Raw genomic sequence first — 23,363 nt, 5'->3', positions numbered from 1 at the left:
AGGCCTAATGAGGTATATTATGCCTTTCTATTGATTAGGGCTATTAGGGGGATCAGTATGAGTGCCTTCATTTGCCATTGGCACTGTTTAAGTCATCTACTTTCTGGAAATCCATTATCTTGATATTCTTCTCAGCATTATCCACATTCCTTATCAGAGTTTCAAGCCTCCTCTTGATTTTCTTCTGATCTTCCAAGGCGCAGGTGATGACGATCGTCTGGAATTTTGTATCGATAGGAACAGGTGGTGCCTCGGTCACACAGGCAGCGTGCAGTGCCATCAGGCGCTTTCTGGCACCATCCATGTCGTCAAGCAACTTTGTTGCAATCTCATCAATCAAAGAGGTAGCCTTGTGTAACGCATCCTCCTGTGTGGAGTTCCTTATGGTTTCCACTGAGATTTCAACTGTTAGCGTCCTACCCAGAAGACGATTAGCAGTTAAAGATAGTTCCTCTCTCTCTCCTGAAATAGAGATATAGCACAGTGCTATCAGAGGTAGGTGTTAACAGGACAGTTCACTCTAAGGTAAAAGTTTATCAGAGGTACAAAAACCTTACAGAAGTTCTAATGTCAAGAAGTATGAAAAATGTATGCACTCACTAACTGTAAATTGCTCTGGATAAGAGCGTCTGCTAAATGACTAAAATGTAAGAATTCCTGTCTGCCATAAATGTAGATCGGCTATAGGCCTATAACCCAAACATCCCACATGAATGGAAAAGATGAACAGCAAATGGAATTGCATGGTGCCTACCTTTTCCATTCATTTTGGATTGAGGTAGGCTATATAGCTGGATTTCAACAAGATATGGCAGGACTTGTACTCAACATAAGACCCCTTTTTAGATCTAAAAACATCTGACAAACATTATTTTGGAGTGATTTATCCCTTTAAATAAGAATTCCAACCAGTTAAGTGTCCCATTAATTCAACCAAATGTAGGCCTATGCAGTAGCCTGCAGGCAGAAGTTATCTGATGGCTGTCAAACAACACATAGCCTACCGTCACAAATGCTGCGCATTTCTTCACTATTCTTTATGGATTGTATCATATCCAGTAAGCACTCTCTCTCCTGTTCCATTGAGGTTGCGGCTTCACGTAAAGCCTCCACCCTAAAACAGATGTCATTGCCATGAGATATTTCTATAGAATATGGTGAGTGTAGACCTACGTGACTCAGAGACTGTTGTGAACATATTATTCATCCCATTGCCTATGCTACAACTGTTTCTCAGTGTTGATTTTTTATTTTATTTAAATGTACTGTTTAAATAAGGCTATGGGTTTGTTATTTTAGAGGACAAACACAGTTTGGCACCGTAAAATATTCGAATAAACCAGATTGTAAACGATAAGGTCCTATTCTGCACTTTAGTGTGCACACGTATTCAGATAACTTTCTTCCTTCTTCCACTGTCACCTGTCTATGTTTAGAATCAGAGTTTAAAGCAGCTGTCGCATGGCACCGTAGTAGCACACGGAGAGATTGTGTAGTCTAATAGGCTACTGTGTGTATTCTTTAAAGATACTAGATAAAAACATTTATATGATACTGTTTCATACAGTATTCATGCTGTTAGGCTAGCCTTCTGCAAAATACCTTATTTCCAGCTGGTCCAAACTTTCAAGTAGTTGTCCGGAGCGATCTGCCATAGACATTGATCTGCTGAATTTGCCTTTAGCGGCTTCAGTCATTTTAGCATGGTGGATTTTTGCTTGAGCCATGTTTAGTTAGTAGAATGATCTCCCTCGAGATTCAATTCCAATGGACACCTAACGGTACACTACTAGATGGTCCCTAGAGTGCAATCTAGAGGTTTCTGCCTGACAGACAGCACCCCAGAGTAAACATTTCCAAACATGGGCTGGAGCTTCCCTTTCTGTTCTTACCAATCCCTCGGACGGGATTGAGGAGTACACTTCGGGAACGTTCAAGAGGGTGGGCTTCATTCTGGGTGAAGAGAGGACATGAATAAAACAATTATTCCCTCTTTATGTCGAGATCACAACTTATTTATCTCATGATCAAGACATAACAAAAGTTGTTTTGTCGAGATCACGAGATAAACTCTATAAATAGAAGTGGACATATTGATGATAGTTTGACAGTATGGCTGAGGCGACAGATCCCACAGTGGATCAGCGCATATGTTTTTATTGATTGCTACACTAAGGGATGGTACTGTATATTTCATGCTAACGTCATGCTTTCGTTTGGAGCTCATTATCAGTTTATAAGTTAGAATTTAAGCAAGCTAAATGTCCCTTACCTTGAACTAAGAGTTCTTGGGGCATCTAAAAGCTCTTGGGGCATTTAAGCCCAGGCTGTGTGCCACCCCCAAGACCACAACCAGTTGCATGAAAGAAACAACGCAGAAAACTTTATTAGTCTTGTGAGCAAGCACGCTAGCTAGTTAGCTAGGTAGTCTTCTTAGCCAGTTAGTTAGCTTGTTATCTATGGTGGTTGTTAGCTTGCATAATTGATATGCATATAATTGTAAAGGACACTTCATGTGTATATTATGGATAATATTAACATTTACAGAGTGGGTGAGCTCCATTCCTGACAGGCTGATCAGATTCAATTTCAGCCACAGAGCTTGATCAGGTTCAATAGCAGCCTCAGAGGCTGATAAATCAGGATTCTGCCTTGGCTGTTTCATAGGTAAAGCTCCTTGCAGGCAGATTAGCAGTCAGTGCATTATGTATATCATCAAGACTGGGTGCGCTCTATTTCTGGCAGGCTGATCAGATTCAATAGCAGCCTCTGAGGCTGATAAATCAGGATACTGCCTTGTAGGCTGTCTGCAAGGAGCCTTCCATATGAAACAGCCTACAAGCAGCATCCTGATTTATCAGCCTCTGAGGCTGCTATGGAATCTGATTAGCCTGCCAGTAATAGAGCTAACCCACTCTGGATTATAAACATCAACCTATAAGGATTATAAACATCAACCTATAAAGAGCTGACAGCTAATCTGCCTGCAAGGAGCTTTACCTATGAAACAGCAGACAGCCTTACCTATGAAACAGTGGGTGAGCTCTATTCTCTATAGGTAAGGATGGAAGTGGTGTTGGAGGGCTAGTAGGAGGCACTCTTTCCTCTGATCATTTTTTAAAATCCCAATGCCCCAGGGCAGTGATTGGGGACATTGCCCTGTGTAGGGTGCCATCTTTCGGGTGGGACGTTAAACGGGTGTTCTGACACTCTGTGGTCACTAAAGATCCCATGGCACTTATCGTAAGAGATGGGGTGTTAACAGGCGCCTGCAGGCTGACTTCGGTCATCAATTGAACGGTGTTTCCTCTGACATATTGGTGCGGCTGGCTTCCGGGTTAAGTGGGCGGGTGTTAAGGAGTGCGGTTTGGCGGGTCATGTTTCGGAGGACGCATGACTCGACCTTCGCTTCTCCCGAGCCCGTTGGGGAGTTGCAGCGATGAGACAAGATCGTAACTGGATCGCAATTGGATATCATGAAAAAGGGGTTAGAATAAAATAAACAAATAAGGGTTGAATAAAAAAAGACAGAGCTGCCTGTCAGGCATTGTTCAGGGCTTAAATGCCCCTCATTGTGATCAACGCAGCCACATGGCTCCTTGATGAACTGATTGTTGTGCATCTGAACAAATGATCGTGCATCTGAATGAATGGATGATGCGTGGTACTTTGATTATCTCGTGATCTCGAGAAAACAACTATTGTTATGTTGTGATCACAAGAAAATTATCTTATGATCTCGACAAAACAACTTATGTTATGTAGTGCTCATGAGATAAATAAGGTGTGATCTCGACATAACGAAGGAGAAAAAAAATATATTAATATGTCCTCTCTGGACTTCAGAACAAAATAGAGGAGGATTGTCTAACTTTTTTATGTTGCTTTGGGGAGGGTTGTAGATGGATGTCTTCACAGGTCCAACAGATTCCGAGAGGGTCCGGGTACTATATTCTGACTTTTGTCTCAGATCTGGGTGGGTCTGATATAACTGCCATGGTCTCGGGTATGTGCAATTAAAATGTGTAATTAAAATTGATTTACTGACTGGACCCGATTGGACCTGTCCTCTGTTAATGTAACGTGTGTGAGGTGATGAGAACTGCTCAAACTTGTTATCTGTGTCAGCCAATTGCAACTCAATAAAAAGTATAACTTATGTCCAGCTGAAACTGGTTTCGGCTGCTCACCACATGTGCATCTGCTGCCGAGGAGCGAGAGAGAGCGAGTGAAAGGAGCCTTGGCCTAGGCTACTATTGATTGCCTTTTTCATTGAAGTGAAACAAAAGTTATAGGAGAAAGAGTATAGTGAAAAGAAGCGGACAAAGATGAGAAGAACATTGGCACAGTCAAATGGAGTGTGTGCAACTCACTATTTGGGTTTCCTACAATTTTCTAGCTTTTATAGTTTTATTTTCGTATCTATTATCATTTGTTTTATCATTATTATTATTGTAGGCCTATTTAAGAATCTAAACCAGTTCTTTAAATATGCAAAAATATTTATTTCATTTTGTTGAGACATTTTCATTGCCGAAATTAAGTTCGAACTGTCTTTTTAATTTTGTACTCCGTATTTAGGCTAGTTTAAGATAGGTCTATAGGCCTAAGGTTCTCTTCCTTTATATTTATTTTTAAGGCCTACAGTGCCTTCGGGAAGTATTCAGACCCCTTGACTTTTTCCACATTTTGTTACGTTACAGCCTTATTCTAAAATTGATTAAATAGTTTTTTCCCCCTCATCAATCTACACACAATACCCCATAATGACAAAGCAAAAACAGGTTTTTAGACATTCTTGCTAATTTATAGAAAATCTAAAACTTTAATATCACATTCACATAAGTATTCAGACCCTTTACTCAGTACTTTGTTGAAGCACCTTTGGCAGTGATTACAACATCGAGTCTTCTTGGGTATGACGCTACAAGCTTGGCACACCTGTATTTGGAGATTTCTCCCATTATTTTCTGCAAATCCTCTCAAGCTCTGTCAGGTTGGATGGGGAGCGTCCCTGCACAGCTATTTTCAGGTCTCCAGAGATGTTCGATCGGTTTCAAGTCCGGGCTCTGGCAGGGCCACTCAAGGACATTCAGAGACTTGTCCCGAAGCCACTCCTGCGTTGTCTTGGCTGTGTGCTTAGGGTCGTTGTCCTGTTGGAAGGTGAACCTTCGCCCCAGTCTGAGGTCCTGAGCAGGTTTTCATCATGGATCGCTCTATACTTTGCTCCGTTCATCTTTCCCTCGATCCTGACTAGTCTCCCAGTCCCTGCCGCTGAAAAACATCCCCACAGCGTGATGCTGTCACCACCATGCTTCACCGTAGGGATGGTGCCAGGTTTCCTCCAGACGTGACACTTGGCATTCAGGCCAAAGAGTTCAATCAGACCAGAGAGTCTTGTTTCTCATGGTTTGAGAGTCTTTAGGTGCCTTTTGGCAAACTCCAAGCGGGCTGTCATGTGGCTTTTACTGAGGAGTGGCTTCCGTCTGGCCACTCTACCATAAAAGGCCTGATTGCTGGAGTGCTGTAGAGATGGTTGTCCTTCTGGAAGGTTCTCCCATCTCCACAGAGGAACTCTAGAGCTCGGTCAGAGTGACCATCGGGTTCTTGGTCACCTCCCTGACCAAGGCCTTTCTCCCCCGATTGCTCAGTTTGGCCGGGCGGCCAGCTCTAGGAAGAGTTTTGGTGGTTCCAAACTTCTTCCATTTAAGAATTATGGAGGCCACTGTGTTCTTGGGGACCTTCAAATGCTGCAGAAATGTTTTAAAACCCTTCCCCAGATCTGTGCCTCAACACAATCCTGTCTTGGAGCTCTACGGACAATTCCTTCGACCTCATAGCTTGGTTTTTGCACTGACATGCACTGTCAACTGTGGGACCTTATATAGACAGGTGTGTGCCTTTCCAAATCATGTCCAATCAATTGAATTTACCACAGGTGGACTTCAATCAAGTTGTAGATACAGCTCAAGGATGATCAATGGAAACAGGATGTACCTGAGCTCAATTGAGTCTCATAGCAAAGGGTCTGAATACTTACGTAAATAATTTTGCTAAACATTCTAAAAACCTGTTCTTGCTTTGTCATTGTGGGGTATTGTGTGTAGATTGCTGAGAAAAAAGTAAATATTTAATCCATTTTAGAATAAGGCTGTAATGTAACAAAATGTGGAAAAAGACAAGGGGTCTGAATACTTTCCGAAGGCACTGCCCTGATGCATGTTGTGCTCAAATCTGACAGCTGAACCTTGAGGTGGACAATTCTTGTTGTAGGAAATTAAAAACCAATAAAACAATAGGCTAGTGTTGTCACGATACCAACATTTTACTAACGATATGATACCAGGCCAAGTATCACTATACAGAGTAGTATCGTAAAAAAAAAAAAATCAGATTGGCCTAGCGTCCTGTTCGCCCCGTCCCCCGACACTTGTTCCCGTTTTCAAAATGTTATGCGCTTCACAAAAAACGTCACTGATATTCACACTTCTACTCAATGCAACACGTACTGAATTTAACTTCACAATGTTCACTGTATAATAGAATACTGCATAGAATGGCTAATTTGCTCATATTTACAAAGGCCTGCCTGTGATTGGGCTGGAGGAAGGAATATACACTAAATATAAACGCAACATGGAAAGTGTTGGTCCCATGTTTCATGAGCTGAAATAAAATATAATTTATTTGACAATATCCAGACATCCAATGATTCATGTTAAAAGTTCAAAGAAAGAGACAAAGAAAATAATTCACATCTTTATTACATAAAAAAAAAAAAAAAAGCTCTGAACATGTGATAAAGGTATGCCTCAAAATAATATTTACAGTTCAGAAATGTTGTTACTACAGTTATTACTGTGTAATCACATAGGTACAAGCGTGTCTTAAAGTGTTGAAAGTAGCTGATATGTTACACATAAAACAAAACATAAAATGCCATAAACCAAATTAATGACAGGTTCCCTGAAAGTAACATTCACTGATCAGTATTCAAGAAGGCTTCTTTTGAGCGCTTCCTCCATCTCTGTGAAGATTCGTTGGGGAGGAGGGGGAAACAGAAAAAATATCAAATAATGTCAACTTCAATAAGACATGCTGCAGCACATAACTGTCACGTAAACACTAGACACTGACCATCTCAAAAGCATTCACGCAGTTCTCTACAGCAACTACAAACCACCAACTATCTGAATGTCCCAGTGTGCATTTAATGATACTGTGATTTGATTAGACATACTCACACTGATGTTATTCTTCTAGCATGTATTGCTGGTAAAAAAAGAGAGGTATCATCTTGTTTTTATTTTGCTACACCTACATGGCCTGATTGGGCAACAGCTTCAAAGCTGACAGACAGAACCTTTCTGGCCATTCAAACAAGGTATCATGCAAACCATTAAAGCAAATGTAACTAATGAAAAGGTCCTCAAACAAAGATAAGTAAAGGTGTTACACACCAATATCAAAGTCAGTTGGCTCTCTTGCTTCTTCCACACTTAAAGCCAAGGCACGCTTCATCTCCTCATCAGATTCATCTGAAACGCATTGTAAATGGACAAAAAATTAGATTATCTGTTTAGAAAAACATTTCCAAGAAACCTTCTATAGCTATATAATGGCTACGGCAAATCAATGAACACATCGGAAGACAAAAAAATAGTCATCACCTCCATGGGCTTCAGTGTCATCTCTGACCTCATCCAAGTTCATAGCAATGGCATGTTTCACATCTTCAAACTCCTCCGCTATAAAATAAAATACAGTAATAAATCAAATCAGTTTTCTAAGACCAGGAAGGTTAATGCAGTGGAAATTAATAATGGAAGATAGTCCAAAGCAGACTTGCCATTCACTTCTGGTTTGATCTCCACAGCGGCCAGTGTCTTGACCGCAGAGGAAGCTGCTGCCTTCTCTGTATGACTCTCACCTCCATCCCTGGAGCTGGAGCAAGGCTCCAGAGGGCAGTGCTGGGAGTGGTAGTGGTTATGGAAACTGGGCACGTCCTTATGACTCTCCTGACAGGATCCACACACCACGTCAAAGGTATTCTCTAGCCCCAAGGCTTTGTGTTGAGAGTGGACATGAGTCTTTATCTGGGCAAACGAGGACACCTGGATGTCGCATGGTGCACACACGTAGCTGCATTTGTCTTCACTGGATAGCCACTTCATGCATCGTGTGAAGGTAGCCTTCCTTTCGTCTTTGTCCTTTTCTGACAACATGCATGGACACAGACATTCACGCCTTTCACTGGCTGTTGCCAGTTGACTGGAGTTTTCGGCCTCGGTGGGTCCATCAACCTCAGGCTCATCCATGCGGTAGTAGTCCTTACTGTGCATGCCCCTATAGTGCTCCTGGAACTCCCCCTCAGTGTCATACTCCATGCTGTCACATAGCCCGCAGAAGTAGCGTGTCACTATTTGGTTGCTGTGCTCGTTCACACAGTGCCTGCATAATGTGGCCTCCTTGAAGAACTTCTGTGGGCAGTGGCCACAGGCAAACCTCTGGAAACTGTGGTTGCTCACATCTCTGCAGTGTTTGTGCACAGCTTGCTCCGAGTTAAAGATGTCCTCACACATCCTGCACATCCACCTCTCGTCCTGTTTGGGGGGAGGTGTGGGAGATGTAGTTCTAGTCCTGATCTCAGTGAGGGTGCTGGGTCTGGGTCTGCCGCTGGTGGAGGGTTTGGCATAGGGAATGGGAGCAGGCTCCTCGTCCGATACCGCTCTCTCCCTGAAGTAAGTGTGTCCACTGTGGGCCTCTGACACATGCAACATGATGTCCTCGTGACGCGGCATGTCAACCTTGCACAGCCGGCAGTGGAAGAGGAAGTTTGAGAGGTGGGCACCACCGTGAAAACGGCTCATGTGCAGGCGAGTGATGGACGACTCGCCCATATGCTTTCCACACACGCCACATTGATGGAAGATCTGATTGGCAGCAAAAAGGTGCTTGCTGGCCATGGCCTCCTCTGAAAAGCGCTGGCCACACTCACAAAACCATGCCACTATCAAGCAACTCCTTGAAGGCCCAGCGCTGCCATTCAAAGTTCCCTCGCGTCTCTGGCGCTTGGCTGGGGATCCAACAGAATCACCTCTCTTCTTGTCCCTCTTCCGAGAGGGGGTTACAGGATCTTTTGACTGTTTGGGCCGTGACTTCGCTGCAGCCGTTGCCCTCTTGGCGTGTTGAATTTCATAGAAATTGCTGTAGTGCAGAATTGCCTTTTCCATGGTGCCGTTGACCTCAGTATTGTGCTGACTCAATTCTTTATGCCTCTCAACATCACCTTGGTTGAGGAACAGTTTGCAACACACAGCGCACTGGCCCAGCACTTGTAGTTGTTTCATGACCTGCACCACTGTTTTCTCTGCCTCAGCCCTAGCAGCGCCCTGTCTGCACTGCACACTGAGGGAGAAGGGAACAAAAAACAAGCAGAGATAACATTAACAAAATGACAAAGGAGATCATCTATCCATTAGGGCCGGAACAATACCAGTATCGCGATTCTCGTTAGTATCGTGGCAAGGAAACAAAACTTCTTTAGGAAAACAGGCCGAATGTTGGAACCAAAAATCATTATGGTGTGATCCAGTCACATGTATTTATCTTCTAAGCTACAGCACACAATATATTACATATTTTCATTTTTGCCATGCGAAAAATATTGCAATACTGGTATCTTCAAAGCCCTATTATCCATATGATGGAAGTGAGGGTTATAGTCAAGGCCGAGGCTGCGGTACCAAAGGATTCAGCTTTGATCTAACTTTATTAAGCAAGCACCATTCATTCATCACTGAAATTCACCAGAGTAGCCTGTTCTCTGGGCAGCCAAACAAGTAGAGCAGAGACTGTGTAAAGTTGGGAATCCCGCACATGCGCAGAAGCTTCGGATCTTTAGCTATTGGAAAGAGGGTGCCACTCCGTATAATCAATGATGTGTTAAATATGTACATTACCAGTGAAAAGTTTGGACACACCTACTCATTCAAGGGTTTTTCTTTATTTTTACTATTTTCTACATTGTAGAATAATAGTGAAGACATCAAAACTATGAAATAACACATATGGAATCATGTAGTAACCAAAAAAAGTGTTAAACAAATCAAAATATAGTTTATATTTGAGATTCTTCAAAGTAGCCACCCTTTGCCTTGATGACAGCTTTGCACACTCTTGGCATTCTCTCAACCAGCTTCATGAGGAATGCTTTTCCAACAGCCTTGAAGGAGTTTCCACATATGCTGAGCACTTGTTGGCTGCTTTTCCTTCACTTTGCAGTCCAACTCATCCCAAACCATCTCAATTGGATTGAGGTCGGGTGATTGTGGAGGCCAGGTCATCTGATGCAGCACTCCATCACGCTCCTTCTTGGTCAAATAGCCCTTACACAGCCTGGAGGTGTGTTGGGTCATTGTCCTGTTGAAAAACAAATGATAGTCCCACTAAGCACAAACCAGATGGGATGGCGTATTGCTGCAGAATGCTGTGGTAGCCATGCTGGTTAAGTGTGCCTTGAATTCGAAATGAATCACTGACAGTGTCACCAGCAAAGTACCCCCACCCCATCACACCTCCTCCTCCATGCTTCACAGTGGGAACCACACATGCGGAGATCATCCGTTCACTTACTCTGCGTCTCACAAAGACACGGCGGTTGGAACCAAAAATCTCAAATTTGGACTCATCAGACCAAAGGACAGCTTTCCACCGGTCTAATGTCCATTGCTTGTGTTTCTTGGCCCAAGCAAGTCTCTTCTTCTTATTGGTGTCCTTTACTAGTGGTTTCCTTGCAGCAATTCGACCATGAAGGCCTGATTCACGCAGTCATTCATTCAGTTGATGTTGAGATGCGTCTGTTACTTGAACCCTGTGAAGCATTTATTTGGGCTGCAATCTGAGGTGCAGTTAACTCTAATGAACTTATCCTCTGCAGCAGAGGTAACTCTGGGTCTTCCTTTCCTGTGGCGGTCCTCATGAGAGCCATTTTCATCATAGCGCTTGATGGTTTTTGCGACTGCACTTGAAGAAACTTTCAAAGTTCTTGAAATGTTCCTGCTTGACTGACCTTCATGTCTTAAAGTAATGATGGACTGTCGTTTCTCTTTGCTTATTTGAGCAGTTCTTGCCATAATATGGACTTGGTATTTTAACAAATTGGGCTATTTTACCTTTTAGTCATTTAGCAGACGCTCTTATCCAGAGCGACTTACAGTTAGTGAATACATTTATTTATTTTTTTATACTGGCCCCCCGTGGGAATCGAACCCACAACCCTGGCGTTGCAAACGCCATGCTCTATCAACTGAGCTACATCCCTGCCGGCCATTCCCTCCCCTACCCTGGACAACGCTGGGCCAATTGTGCGCCGCCCATGAGTCTCCCGGTCGCGGCCGGCTGCGACAGAGCCTGGATTCGAACCAGGATCTCTAGTGGCACAGTTAGCACTGCGATGCAGTGCCTTAGACCACTGCGCCACTCAGGCTATCTTCTGTATACCACCCCTACCTTGTCACTACACAACTGATTGGCTCAAACGCATTAAGAAGGAAAGAAATTCCACAAATTAATTTAACAAGGCACACCTTTTAATTGAAATGCATTCCAGGTGATTACCTCATGAAGCTGGTTGAGAAAATGCCAAGAGTGTGCAAAGCTGTCATCAAGGCAAAGGGTGGGTACTTTGAAGAATCTCAAATATAAACTATATTTTGATTTGTTTAACACTTTTTTGGTTACATGATTCCATATGTGTTATTTCATAGTTTTGATGTCTTCACTATTATTCTACAATGTAGAAAATAGTAAAAATAAAGAAAAACCCTGGAATGAGTAGGTGTGTCCAAACTTTTGACTGGTACTGTATGTCTACGGTTATTTTTGTTTGTCTGTGTATAAGACAATAAATCAATGTGTATGTAACAATATGTACCTACACTGTAATTACATTTTACCTGCCTATTTAACAACCATGCATGTACACTAATACCATACTGACTTTAAAAGTACACTAATAACACATACAGATATAAACTTACTTGAAGTGGGCCTGTGCTTCCATGTGTGAGTTAAGCCCCTTTTGGCATGTTGTACATCTCACGCTGAATGAAACCTCCTTACACAAAGCAATGAGACGATTCTTTGCATATCGTGGGATGGGAACTGGCAATGCTGTCCCTTTAGTTTCTTTTATCCAGAAAGAGAACAAAATATCTCGTTACACATTTCAATGGAGGATACAAAGTTATAGCAGTGTATTGGCAGGTTATCCTGTCCAAGCACTATTCATTCACACAAAATATTTGCTCTATAGAAATGCCACAAACAGCATAAAAAGAGTCCATATGCCGCTAATCTTTGTTCTCGCTGCCTAAATACAATTTCCCTGGGCATAATATCTAGCGTTGATGCTGATTAATATTGTATACATGACTGAAGATGATTTACAGTGGAACAGGCAGTTAAGGCTTACCACTCATGATGATGGACTGAAAGAAGTGGTTTTTGGCCGACATATGCTGGAGGCACTCGTCCCTGATGTAGAAGAGCAGGTAGCAGGCAGGGCAGGCGAAGCACACGATCGTCTGGCAGGTCTGAGTGTGGTCATGGTCTTCATCAGGGGAGGACAGCTAAAGAAAATAAGAATTGTTACACACAGTACAAGTTTAAGACTTTTTCGGCTGGATTGAAATGTGTATCCAATATGTGGTTGAAAATAAATTCATACTTTAATATCCTTATTTTAGTTTAAGAGACAAAATAGTATGGCAATCACTGGAGAACAAACTAGTTCGAGACTATCCCATCAACGGTCCCTGAAAAACAGTAATATCCTATGTTTCTTAGAGTCGTGGCTGAACCAGTATGTCACCTGTGCAACTAGAGGCGACAAAACTATTGATCACCTTTACTCCACACACAAGACCTTCCCTCAGTCTCCCTTTGGTAAATCAGACCATAACTCTATCCTCCTGCTTCCAAGAAATAAATCAAAACAGGAAGTACCAGTGAAGCACTCAATACGGAAGTGGTCCAACGAAGCGGATGCTAAGCCACAGGACTGTTTCGCTACCACATATGTTCTGTGATTCATCCAATAACATTGTGGAGTTTACCACATCACTCACCGGCTTCATTAAGTGCATCGACAACGTCATCCTCACAGTGACATACATACATTGAACAAAAATATAAAGGTAAAGTGTTGGTCCCATGTTTCATGAGCTGATTTTTTTTTTTTTTTAATCCCATGAATTTTCCATACACAAGAAAATATTCTCACATTTTGTGCACAAATTTGTTTACATCCCTGTTAGTGAGCATTTCTCCTTTGCCAAGAAAATCCATCCACCTGTCTGGTGTGGCATATCAAGAAACTGATTAAAAAGCATGATCATTACACACGGGCACCTTGTGCGGGGGACAATAAAAGGCCACTTTAAAATGTGCAGTTTTGTCACACAACACAAGTTTGTCTCAAGTTGAGGGAGTGTGCAATTGGCATGCTGACTGCATGAATGTCCACCAGAACTATTGACAGAGAATTTAATGTTAATTTCTCTACCATAAGCTATCTCCAACGTTGTTTTAGAGAATTTGGCAGTACCACCAACCAGCCTCACAACCGCAGACCACATGTAACCACGCCAGCCAAGGACCTCCACATCCGGCTTCTTCACCTGGGGGATCATCTGAGACCAGCCACCCGGACAGCTGATGAAACTGAGGAGTATGTCGGTCTGTAATAAAGCCCTTTTGTGGGAAAAAACGAATTCTGATTGGCTTAGCCTGGCTCCCCAGTGGGTGGGCCTGGCTGCCAAGTGGGTTGGCCTATGCCCTCCAAGGCCCACCCATGGCTGCACCCCTGACCAGTCATGTGAAATCCATAGAATTTATTTCAATTGACTGATTTCCTTATATGAACTGTAACACAGTTAAATCTTTGAAATTGTGGCGTTCATATTTTTTGTTCAGTATACATACCCCAATCAGAAGCCATGGATTACAGGCAACATCCGCACTGAGCTAAAGGCTAGAGCTGCCGCTTTCAAGGAGCGAAACACTAATTTGGACACTTATAAGAAATCCAGCTACGACCTCCGACGAGCGATCAAACAAAGATGTGGCAGGGCTTGCAAACTATCACAGATTACAAAGGGAAACCCAGCCGCGAGCTGCCTAGCGAAGCGAGCCTACCAAACGAGCTAAATGCCTTCTATGCTCGCGTCGAGGCAAGCAACACTGAACCATGCATGAGAGAACCAGCAGTTCCGGACGACTGTGATCTCGCTCTTCATAGCCGATATGAGTAAGACCTTTAAACAACAGAAGGAATACCAGGACACGTAGTCAGAGCATGTACTGACCAGCTGGCAAGTGTCTTCACTGACATTTTCAACATATCCCTGACTCGGTCTGTACTACCAACTTGTTTTAAGCAGGCCATAGTGCAAAATAATTACAATTTAGTATTAACACGAGTGATAGATGTGCAGAAGATGATGTGCAAATAGAGATACTGGGGTGCAAATGAGCTAAATAAATAACAATATGGGGATGAGGTAGTTGGGTGGGCTAATTACAGATGGGCTGTGTACAGGTGCAGTGATCGGTAAGGTGCTCTGACAATTGATGCTTAAAGTTAGTGAGGGAGATAAGTGTTTCCAGCTTCAGAGATTTTTGCAGTTCGTTCCAGTCATTGGCAGCAGAGAACTGGATGGAATGGCGGCCAAAGGAGGTGTTGGCTTTGGGGATGACCAGTGAGATATACCTGCTGGAGCGCATACTACGGGTGGGTGTTGCTATGGTGACCAATGAGCAAAGATAAGGCGGGGATTTGCCCAACAGTGATTTATAGATGACCTGGAGCCAGTGGGTTTGGCGACGAATATGTAGTGAGGGCCAGCCAACGAGAGCGTACAGGTCACAATGGTGGGTAGTATATGGGGCTTTGGTGACAAAACGGATGGCACTGTGATAGACTACATCCAATTTGCTGAGTAGAGTGTTGGAGGCTATTTTGTAAATGACATCACCGAAGTCAAGGATCGGTAGGATAGTCAGTTTTACGAGGGCATGTTTGGCAGCATGAGTGAAGGAGGCTTTGTTGCGAAATAAGAAGCCAATTCTAGATTTAACTTTGGATTGGAGATACTTAATGTGAGTCTGGAAGGAGAGTTTACGGTCTAGTTGTCCACATATTCTAAGTCAGACCCGCCGAGAGTAGTGATTCTAGTCGGGCGGGCGGGTGCAAGCAGCGTTCGATTGAAGAGCATGCATTTAGTTCTACTAGCGTTTAAGCGCAATTGGAGGCTACGGAAGGAGTGTTGTATGGCATTGAAGCTCGTTTGGACTATCGCCCCATTGCACTCACATCTATAGCTATGAAATGCTTTTAAATGCTGGTCATGGCTCACTTCAACACCATCATCCCAAACACCCTGGACCCACTCCAATTCGCATACCGCCTCAACAGATTCACAGATGAGTGCAATAGAGATTGCGTCCGCACTGCCCTCATCCACCTGGACAAAAGGAATACCTATGTAAGAATGCTGTTCATTGACTACATCTCAGCATTCAACACCATAGTCCCTTCAAGGCTCAGCACAAAGCTCAGGACCCTGGGACTGAACACCTTCTGCAACTGGATCCTGGATTTCCTGACGGGCCGCCGCCATGCGGTGAGGGTAGGCAACATCAACACAGGGTTCCCATCAAGTTTGCTGACGACACAACGGTGGTAAGACTGATCACTGACGACGATGAGGCAGCCTATAGGGAGGAGTTCAGAGACCTGGCAGTGTGGTGCCAGGAAAACAACCTCTCCCTCAACGTCAGCAAGACAAAGGAGATGATCGTGGACTACGGGATACGGTGGGGAGAGCACACCCCCATCCATATCGATGGGGCTGTAGTGGAGTGTGTCCACACATCACTAAGGAATTAACATGGTCCACACACCCCCACACAGTTGTGAAGAGGGCACAACAGTGCCTCTTTTCACTCAGGAGACTGAAAAGATTTGGCATGGGCCCTCAGATCCTCATAACGTTATGCAGCTGCACCATTGAGACCATCTTGACTGGCTGCATCACCGCTTGGTACAGCAACTGCAAGCCACCCGACCACAAGGCGCTACAGAGGGTGGTGAGTACGGCCCAGTATATCACTGGGGCCGAGCTCCCTGCCATCCAGGACCTCTATACCAGGCGGTAGAGTCTGACCAATATATATTGGCCTTTTACCGCTATCGGACGATAACTCAACCGATATTCAATAAATAGAATGAAAAAAGGGAATCTCATGCTTATCTGAACACTTGTGGCCATTCTCATGAGGTGTCATTATGATCACAATGTATGAAATCAACATTTGAAGCATAGTTATTGGACAATTGCTCTTTTGGATGGCAATTTATGAGAATTCAGTGTGGGAAAAACGGCTGTTTTTAATTTCCTTGCTGTAAAACAGTATATCGGCAGATATATCGTTAAGTTGTCCCCACAAAAAAAATCGGACCCAAAAACCCATATGGGTCGGCTCTACCAGGCGGTGTCAGAGGAAGGCCCAAAAAATGGCCAAAGTCTCCAGCCACACAAGCCATAGACTGTTCTCTCTGCTACCGCACGGCAAGAGGTACCAGTGCACAAAGTCTGGAACCAACAGGACCCTGAACAGCTTCTACCCCCAATCCATAAATAAGACTGCTTAACAAGGCTGCTAAATAGCTAATGAAATTGCTACCCAGACTAACTGCATTGACCCTTTTTTGCACTAACTCTCTTGCACAGACTATGCACACACACTGTACTCTACCCACACACTCACACTGACACCCCAACACACACACACGAGCACTACATACACCCATACACGAGCACTACATACACCCATACACACATAACATGCACACTGACGCCAAACACACACGGTGCTGCTACAGCTAAGTCTATTATCTATCCTGTTGCCTAGTCACTTTACCCCTACCAATATGTACATAGCTACCTCAATTACCTCGTACCCCTGCACATCGACTTGCTACTGGTACTCCCTGTATATAGCCAAGTTTGTTATTTGTAGTTGGTATTGTTATTCACTGTGTATTTATTCCTCGTGTCACTATTTCTATTTTATCTTTAACTCTGCATTGTTGGTAACGGACCCGTAAATAAGTATTTTCACTGATAGTCTACACCTGTTGTTTACAAAGCACGTAACAAATAAAATAGATATATACTTTTTTGGGGATCACAGCTAAATGCTGCCCTCTACTGCTTTGGTAGTGATAAACGTCAACACTATTTTCTAAGTGATAATTTTGAGGTCCTCCATCCAATAACAAAATCTGTTGCAGGAATTACATTTACATTTTAGTCATTTAGCAGATGCTCTTATCCAGAGCGACTTACAGTTAGTGAGTGCATACATTTTATTCATACTGGCCCCCCGTGGGAAACAAACCCACAACCCTGGCATTGCAAGCACCATGCTCTACCAACTGAGCTACACGGGGCCTACTGTGAAGTATTGCTGCATTGTTTATGTTTTCAACCTCCTAGTGAGAACCAATTGTGAAACAGGAAGGCCCTACTGTGTGAAGGTGGTTGACTGGGCGGACTACTCGCTGGTAAAAAAGCTACTTTATAGCTTCAAACGGCAATGTATCCCTCATGGTATTTGATTGGTAGGTAGAATTCTTGCATAGAGCACATTTGAATGACAGCGGTGACTGAACACAATTGAAAGTGCATAATTTCTAACAACAGTAGTTGATTTTACAGGCATAACCAACCTTTGACTGCTGATGCACCTTCCAAGCTTCTTTGGTGTCAAAATGAACACCACAAGCAACGCAGGCAAACAGCTCAGTTGGGCTTCCTTTCAGGTAGATGGTCGGGTCACAAGGAGAGTGGTCAAACCTGCAGACAGAAAAAATGGTTCTCAGGGATAAATTACAAGTAGGTTGTTTATTATGTATAATGGTTATAGAAATATAAATCTCATAATTTAACCTTTTCAAGTGACCTTCCAGGAGAGGTACGTTGTCATAAACCCGACCACAGTTGATCACTGGACAGGTATGTGTAGATGAGCTACTGGTGGGAAAGGGGACCTGTCTGCGTCTCCAGCTAGCTCCAGTATTGATGACCCCAGGTGTCACACCTAAGAACAGACAATGGTAAGACTGAGATCCTGCTTTTCTACCAAATTAAATGAAATGTCTTGTGTGCCTCTAGCACTGACTCCAGGGCCCGTGTTCACAAAGCGTCTCAGTGTAAGAGTGCTGATCTAGGATCAGTTGAGCCCTACACTGAGACATTCTATGAATATGGGGCCCAGATCTCAACTTTAAAAATGCCTTCTGAGACTAACTAGACTATATTACCTGGCATCTTTAACCACATGTCTACACAGCGCTTGGCATCATATGCGTTACCATTGGGACTAAATGCCAGCTCCTGCCGCCCATGAGCCTTTTGTGAGATTTGCTTCTCCTGAAATAAGGCAAGCAGAGACATGACCAATATGAAGAACTGTGCAAAGAGAGACAATAGCTCCCACAAAAGACACAATACACAACAAGCTGCAATGGCTAATATGATTATCATACCAGTTTGAACTTGAAGTCTCCTTACCTTGAAGGCTTTACACTTCTCTGCTCTTTCCTTTTTCTCCACAGCCACTTGGCGAGCTAGTCTGTCCAAAGTTGAGGTGACCTGAGCTTTCTGTCGGTCAATCTCATCTTCAATCTTAACAACAATACAAAAAAGGTACACAAAACATATTATGTACATAACAATAACATGTCACTTTTTCAACCACCTTTCCATGTCATTACAGTTTGTATTAAATGTCTTATCTTTCACTTGACACACTCACTGTCTCAGCTGTGGGTAAACTTCCATCGTCTTCCCCATCACTCAGTAAATCAATACATTCCAGTACAGGTCTAAGCGGAGCCTCCTAAAACGAGATAGTTAAATGGAGGAGACACTGTGTCTTTCTGACACTGTTGACTCTTTTGGACCGGTCTGAAAACGTCTGTTTTTTCATGACAGTTGTATAAAAATATACTGACTCACACTATCCAAGTTTGGGTCAATTTAATTTAAACTAATGCATTGTACGAAAATGTTTAATGTAAATTACTAACCCTAACTTCCTGCAAAGGTGAATGCCAACATAGCTAGTAAAGAAACCTTTGAACCTTGTTCATACAAATGACAAATCACTTACTGACACAAACTCCACCTCATCTTCATCATTTGCTCCAGTCGGGGAGGACATTGATTTTATCTGGAGAGAAAAAATACATAAAAACTCAACCAAATCGAATTGCACTGATAATCAACAACGTTGTCAAAATCATTATCTATCCATTTCTTCAGTATTATGTCTGGCTGGGCTGATGACGAATAGCTACATTGTTCCAATGTTAGCTAACTACAATGTGACAATGATAACGTTAGCTAGCTACAATATAACAATTGTTTGTTTTAATGCAAGCCTACTCCAATCTGCCATCACATGTGGGTTCAAGACTAGTTAGTTATAATCCCTGCTAGCACTAGTGTGAATGACTGCTCCAACACTTATGCTGACTATCTAGCTAGCTAGTTGAAACATTATCGAAGAAAACACGTTAGACAGCTTGCTTACTGTACTTAGCTAGCTAGCTAACGTTAGTTGGCAGGTTAGTGCACCACAAGCAGTTCGGTAGCTATAACGTTACCGTGCAAATATTCGGTAAACAATGTAACTAGCTAACTAGTTTGATAGATAACTAGCTAGCTAATTCTCCTTAGGGTAAATTATGAAAATAATAAGCACGAGCAGACACTCACCAAGTTGCGTTTTCGCGCAAAAGGGATGTTGATCTTCTGCGGGTGATCCTGGGATGTGGAGTTCTAATGAAAAGCGCACGGCGGGGCTGCAGTCGTATTGGCAGGAAAATAGGAAAATAATTCGTCGTCTTAATTAATTAATTAATTATGAAGGCAATTCTTTTTCTGAGAAAAAATTACACATTTTATTTATTAAATTTAAAATTATTGAACATCATTTTCATTCCATGTAAAATATTCAATGTCAAAACGTCCTCTCTGCTTTAGCTTAGCCAGCTGGCCTACTAGCAATGTTCTATTTAGCAGAGTAATTTCATGACAATTGGGCCTATGTGTTATTACAGTCTAGCCTTATAGCCTAAATAGCCCTTTTCATCCTACAATATTTTAATAATGTATCAAAGACTTTACATTTAAGCAGGTTAATGATAGAGACTGATCATGATTCCCGGGCTGACGCCTTTAAATATCTTGCCATCTGCAGCATCTTTGCTGTGCTGAGCTCAGAGATGCATGATGCTTACTCCCGCTGCTTGAGCTCTAAAAAAGCTGTTCGGCTGAGTCATGGGTTGATGCTTTACAATACGTTATTGAAATCAATAGAACTGTGGAATAGTCTGTAGCCTAGCGTATGTTTCAGACTGCGATGAGACATTCACTATATCCTATGTCAATATATTAGGTTCACGTTCAGCATTTGGGCAGCAAGCGTAAAGCCGGATATCTGTGCGCAGGAGGCGCTGCCCTACATCGCGTTTTATGATGATTGCTGCGGCGTTTTTGGTCTTATTGAGACCGTATAGTATTCAAGTTGTTTTGTTATTATTGCTGCTATTGCTGGGAACTATTGCAACAATTCTCTTTTTCTGTTGCTGGCATCGGAGGCTTCGTAACGGGAAACATCCTATAAAATCTGTGCTTTCAGGGCGCTCAAGGAGTCGCGGTGAGTAGAGGCGTCAGCATCTCCAAGTAGTGCGGCTAATCCACCAAACCAAATGCGTGGCATGTCTGTAATATTTTCAAACATATTCACACGATAACCTGTTAAATAGGTTACAACCTAAACTGTACCCTGTGCTATTTTTAGCGACTTGTTACACTTGAATTGCCATTATTTTCAGCAGATAAACATAGCCGACAGGCTACAGTTTAGACTGCTATGTGCATAGCCTTGAGGATGAAATCATCTATTAGGCTACTGTCAGTGTCCACCTTATTCACAGGTGTACTGTAACGTACACAGTCTTAATTTGTCTAATGGTAGCCTATGATATCCTAAATGTAGCCATAGACAATACGCGTCATATGGGATGTGTTTGAAGGTATCCGAGTGTGCTAGAAAATATTTTCATTTGTCCTAGAAGCTGGTCTCCGGAAGCATCATTTTCGATCAGAGGTAATCAATCATTGGTTAGACAATTACTTCTGTCAAGGTCAGTAGGTAGCCATTTTTTATTACTCCAAATACAAGATTGTGAAGGAAGTATAATGGTGCTCTGTGCTACTTTTATTATACTTTACCGGTATACTTTTTGGAGTTGTGCTATTGTTAGACTTAGTCATGCGCATTGCGCATGTGTGATCAATAAATCAAGTGACTAATTCTGCACTTTCTGCAGCTTGACTGTAATTCTGAAAAAAATATCCACGTTGTAATGAAAAATGACAAAATATGCCTATATAGGCTATAACAAATGGAACATTAAAAACCAACTACATTGAACAAAAATATAAACGCAACACGAGTTACAGTTCATATAAGGAAATCAGTCAATTGAAATAAATGCATTAGGCCTAATCTATGGATTTTACATGACTGGGAGTACAGATTTGTACCTTAAAAAAACACACCTACTCATTCCAGGGTTTTTCTTTATTTTTTTTACTATTTTCTACATTGTAGAATAATAGTGAAGATATCAAAACTATGAAATAACACATATGGAATCATGTAGTAACCAAAACATTGTTAAACAAATCAAAATATATTTTAGATTCTTCAAAGTAGCCACCCTTTGCCTTGATGACAGCTTTGCACACTCTTGGCATTATCTCAACCAGCTTCATGAGGTAGTCACCTGGAATGCATTTGAATTAACAGGTGTGCCTTGTTAAAAGTTAATTTGTGGAATTTCTTTCCTTCTTAATGCGTTTGAGCCAATCAGTTGTGTTGTGACAAGGTAGGGGTGGTATACCGAAGATAGCCCTATTTGGTAAAAGACCAAGTCCATATTATGGCAAGAACAGCTCAAATAAGCAAAGATAAACGACAGTCCATCATTACTTTAAGAATTTCAAGAACTTGAAAGTTTCTTCAAGTGCAGTCGCAAAATCAATCAAGCGCAATGGTGAAACTGACTCTCATGAGGACCACCACAGGAAAGGAAGACCCGGAGTGACCTCTGCTGCAGAAGATAAATTCATTAGAATTAACTGCACCTCAGATTGCAGCCCAAATAAATGCTTCACAGAGTTCAAGTAACAGACACATCTCAACATCAACTGTTCAGAGGAGACTGCGTGAATCAGGCCTTCATGGTCGAATTGCTGCAAAGAAACCACTAGTAAAGGACACCAATAACAAGAAGAGACTTGCTTGGGCCAAGAAACACGAGCAATGGACATTAGACCGGTGGAAAGCTGTCCTTTGGTCTGATGAGTCCAAATTTGAGACTTTTGGTTCCAACCGCCATGTCTTTGTGAGACACAGAGTAGGTAAACGGATGATCTCCGCAAGTGTGGTTCCCACTGTGAAGCATGGAGGAGGAGGTGTGATGGTGTGGGGGTGCTTTGCTGGTGAGACTGTCTGTGATTTATTTATTTAGAATTCAAGGCACACTTAACCAGCATGGCTACCACAGCATTCTGCAGCAATACGCCATTCCATCTGGTTTGCGCTTAGCGGGACTATCATTTGTTTTTAAACAGGACAAATACCCAACACACACCTCCAGGCTGTGTAAGGGCTATTTGACCAAGAAGGAGAGTGATGGAGTGCTGCATCAGATGACCTGGCCTCCACAATCATCCGACCTCAACCCAATTGAGATGGTTTGGGATGAGTTGGACCGCAGAGTGAAGGAAAAGCAGCCAACAAGTGCTCAGCATATGTGGGAACTCCTTCAAGACTGTTGGAAAAGCATTCCAGGTGAAGCTGGTTGAGAGAATGCCAAGAGTGTGAAAATCTGTCATCAAGGCAAAAGGGGGCTACTTTGAAGAATCTCAAATATAAACTATATTTTGATTTGTTTAACACTTTTTTGGTTACTACATTATTCCATATGTGTTATTTCATAGTTTTGATGTCTTCACTATTATTCTACAATGTAGAAAATAGTAAAAATAAAGAAAAACCCTTGAATGAGTAGGTGTGTCCAAACTTTTGACTGGTACTGTAGATCCAGAGCATCCCAAACATGCTCAATGGGTGAGCATGCAGGCCATGGAAGAACTGGGAAATGTTCAGCTTCCAGGAGTTGTGTACAGATCCTTGCGACATGGGGCCATGCATTA

General features: G+C 42.6%; 2 protein-coding genes across 3 annotated transcripts; both read right to left on the bottom strand.

The window, feature by feature from the left end:
- Positions 1 to 67: 67 nt before the first annotated feature.
- LOC311128747 (BAG family molecular chaperone regulator 2-like) lies at positions 68 to 1,742 on the bottom strand (the record flags this gene model as incomplete). The annotated part of the gene is made up of 3 exons (XM_084160997.1): positions 1,603 to 1,742; positions 1,005 to 1,114; positions 68 to 462 (listed from the first exon to the last, which is right to left on the bottom strand). Exons 1-3 carry the CDS (start codon positions 1,725 to 1,727, stop codon positions 68 to 70), a joined length of 630 nt encoding a protein of 209 aa, XP_084017123.1. The 5' UTR covers positions 1,728 to 1,742.
- A 5,004-nt stretch (positions 1,743 to 6,746) lies between these two features.
- On the bottom strand, positions 6,747 to 19,891 carry LOC311126507 (E3 SUMO-protein ligase ZNF451-like). Of its 2 annotated transcripts, XM_084158528.1 has the most exons (14): positions 19,851 to 19,891; positions 19,243 to 19,302; positions 18,886 to 18,969; positions 18,642 to 18,755; positions 18,392 to 18,500; positions 18,018 to 18,168; positions 17,798 to 17,924; positions 12,476 to 12,632; positions 12,042 to 12,189; positions 7,850 to 9,408; positions 7,671 to 7,748; positions 7,461 to 7,538; positions 7,245 to 7,272; positions 6,747 to 7,027 (listed from the first exon to the last, which is right to left on the bottom strand). In XM_084158528.1, exons 2-14 carry the CDS (start codon positions 19,291 to 19,293, stop codon positions 6,994 to 6,996), a joined length of 2,718 nt encoding a protein of 905 aa, XP_084014654.1. In that variant the 5' UTR covers positions 19,294 to 19,302; positions 19,851 to 19,891; the 3' UTR covers positions 6,747 to 6,993. The 2 variants fall into 2 exon arrangements, with proteins under 2 accessions (XP_084014654.1, XP_084014653.1); XM_084158527.1 differs by lacking the exon at positions 7,245 to 7,272 and having other exon boundaries at positions 19,851 to 19,889.
- Between the last annotated feature and the right edge of the window lie 3,472 nt (positions 19,892 to 23,363).

This window comes from Coregonus lavaretus (genome assembly GCF_964263955.1).
Source record: "Coregonus lavaretus genome assembly, chromosome: 1".
In the NCBI taxonomy this organism is placed as follows: domain Eukaryota; kingdom Metazoa; phylum Chordata; class Actinopteri; order Salmoniformes; family Salmonidae; genus Coregonus; species Coregonus lavaretus.
Note: the sequence above shows the minus strand (reverse complement) of the source record. Positions and strands in the feature narration are given on the sequence as shown.

Bases quoted from the DNA above. Each gene is read 5' to 3' on its own strand.
- LOC311126507 (XM_084158528.1), bottom strand. From the start codon at position 19,293: ATGTCCTCCCCGACTGGAGCAAATGATGAAGATGAGGTGGAGTTTGTG. The intron at 12,190-12,475 runs GTAAGCCTTAAC...TCTGGATAAAAG, and splicing joins TCAGTCCATCATCATGAGTG to AAACTAAAGGGACAGCATTG. The intron at 9,409-12,041 runs GTAAGTTTATAT...CTTCTCCCTCAG, and splicing joins GAAGCACAGGCCCACTTCAA to TGTGCAGTGCAGACAGGGCG.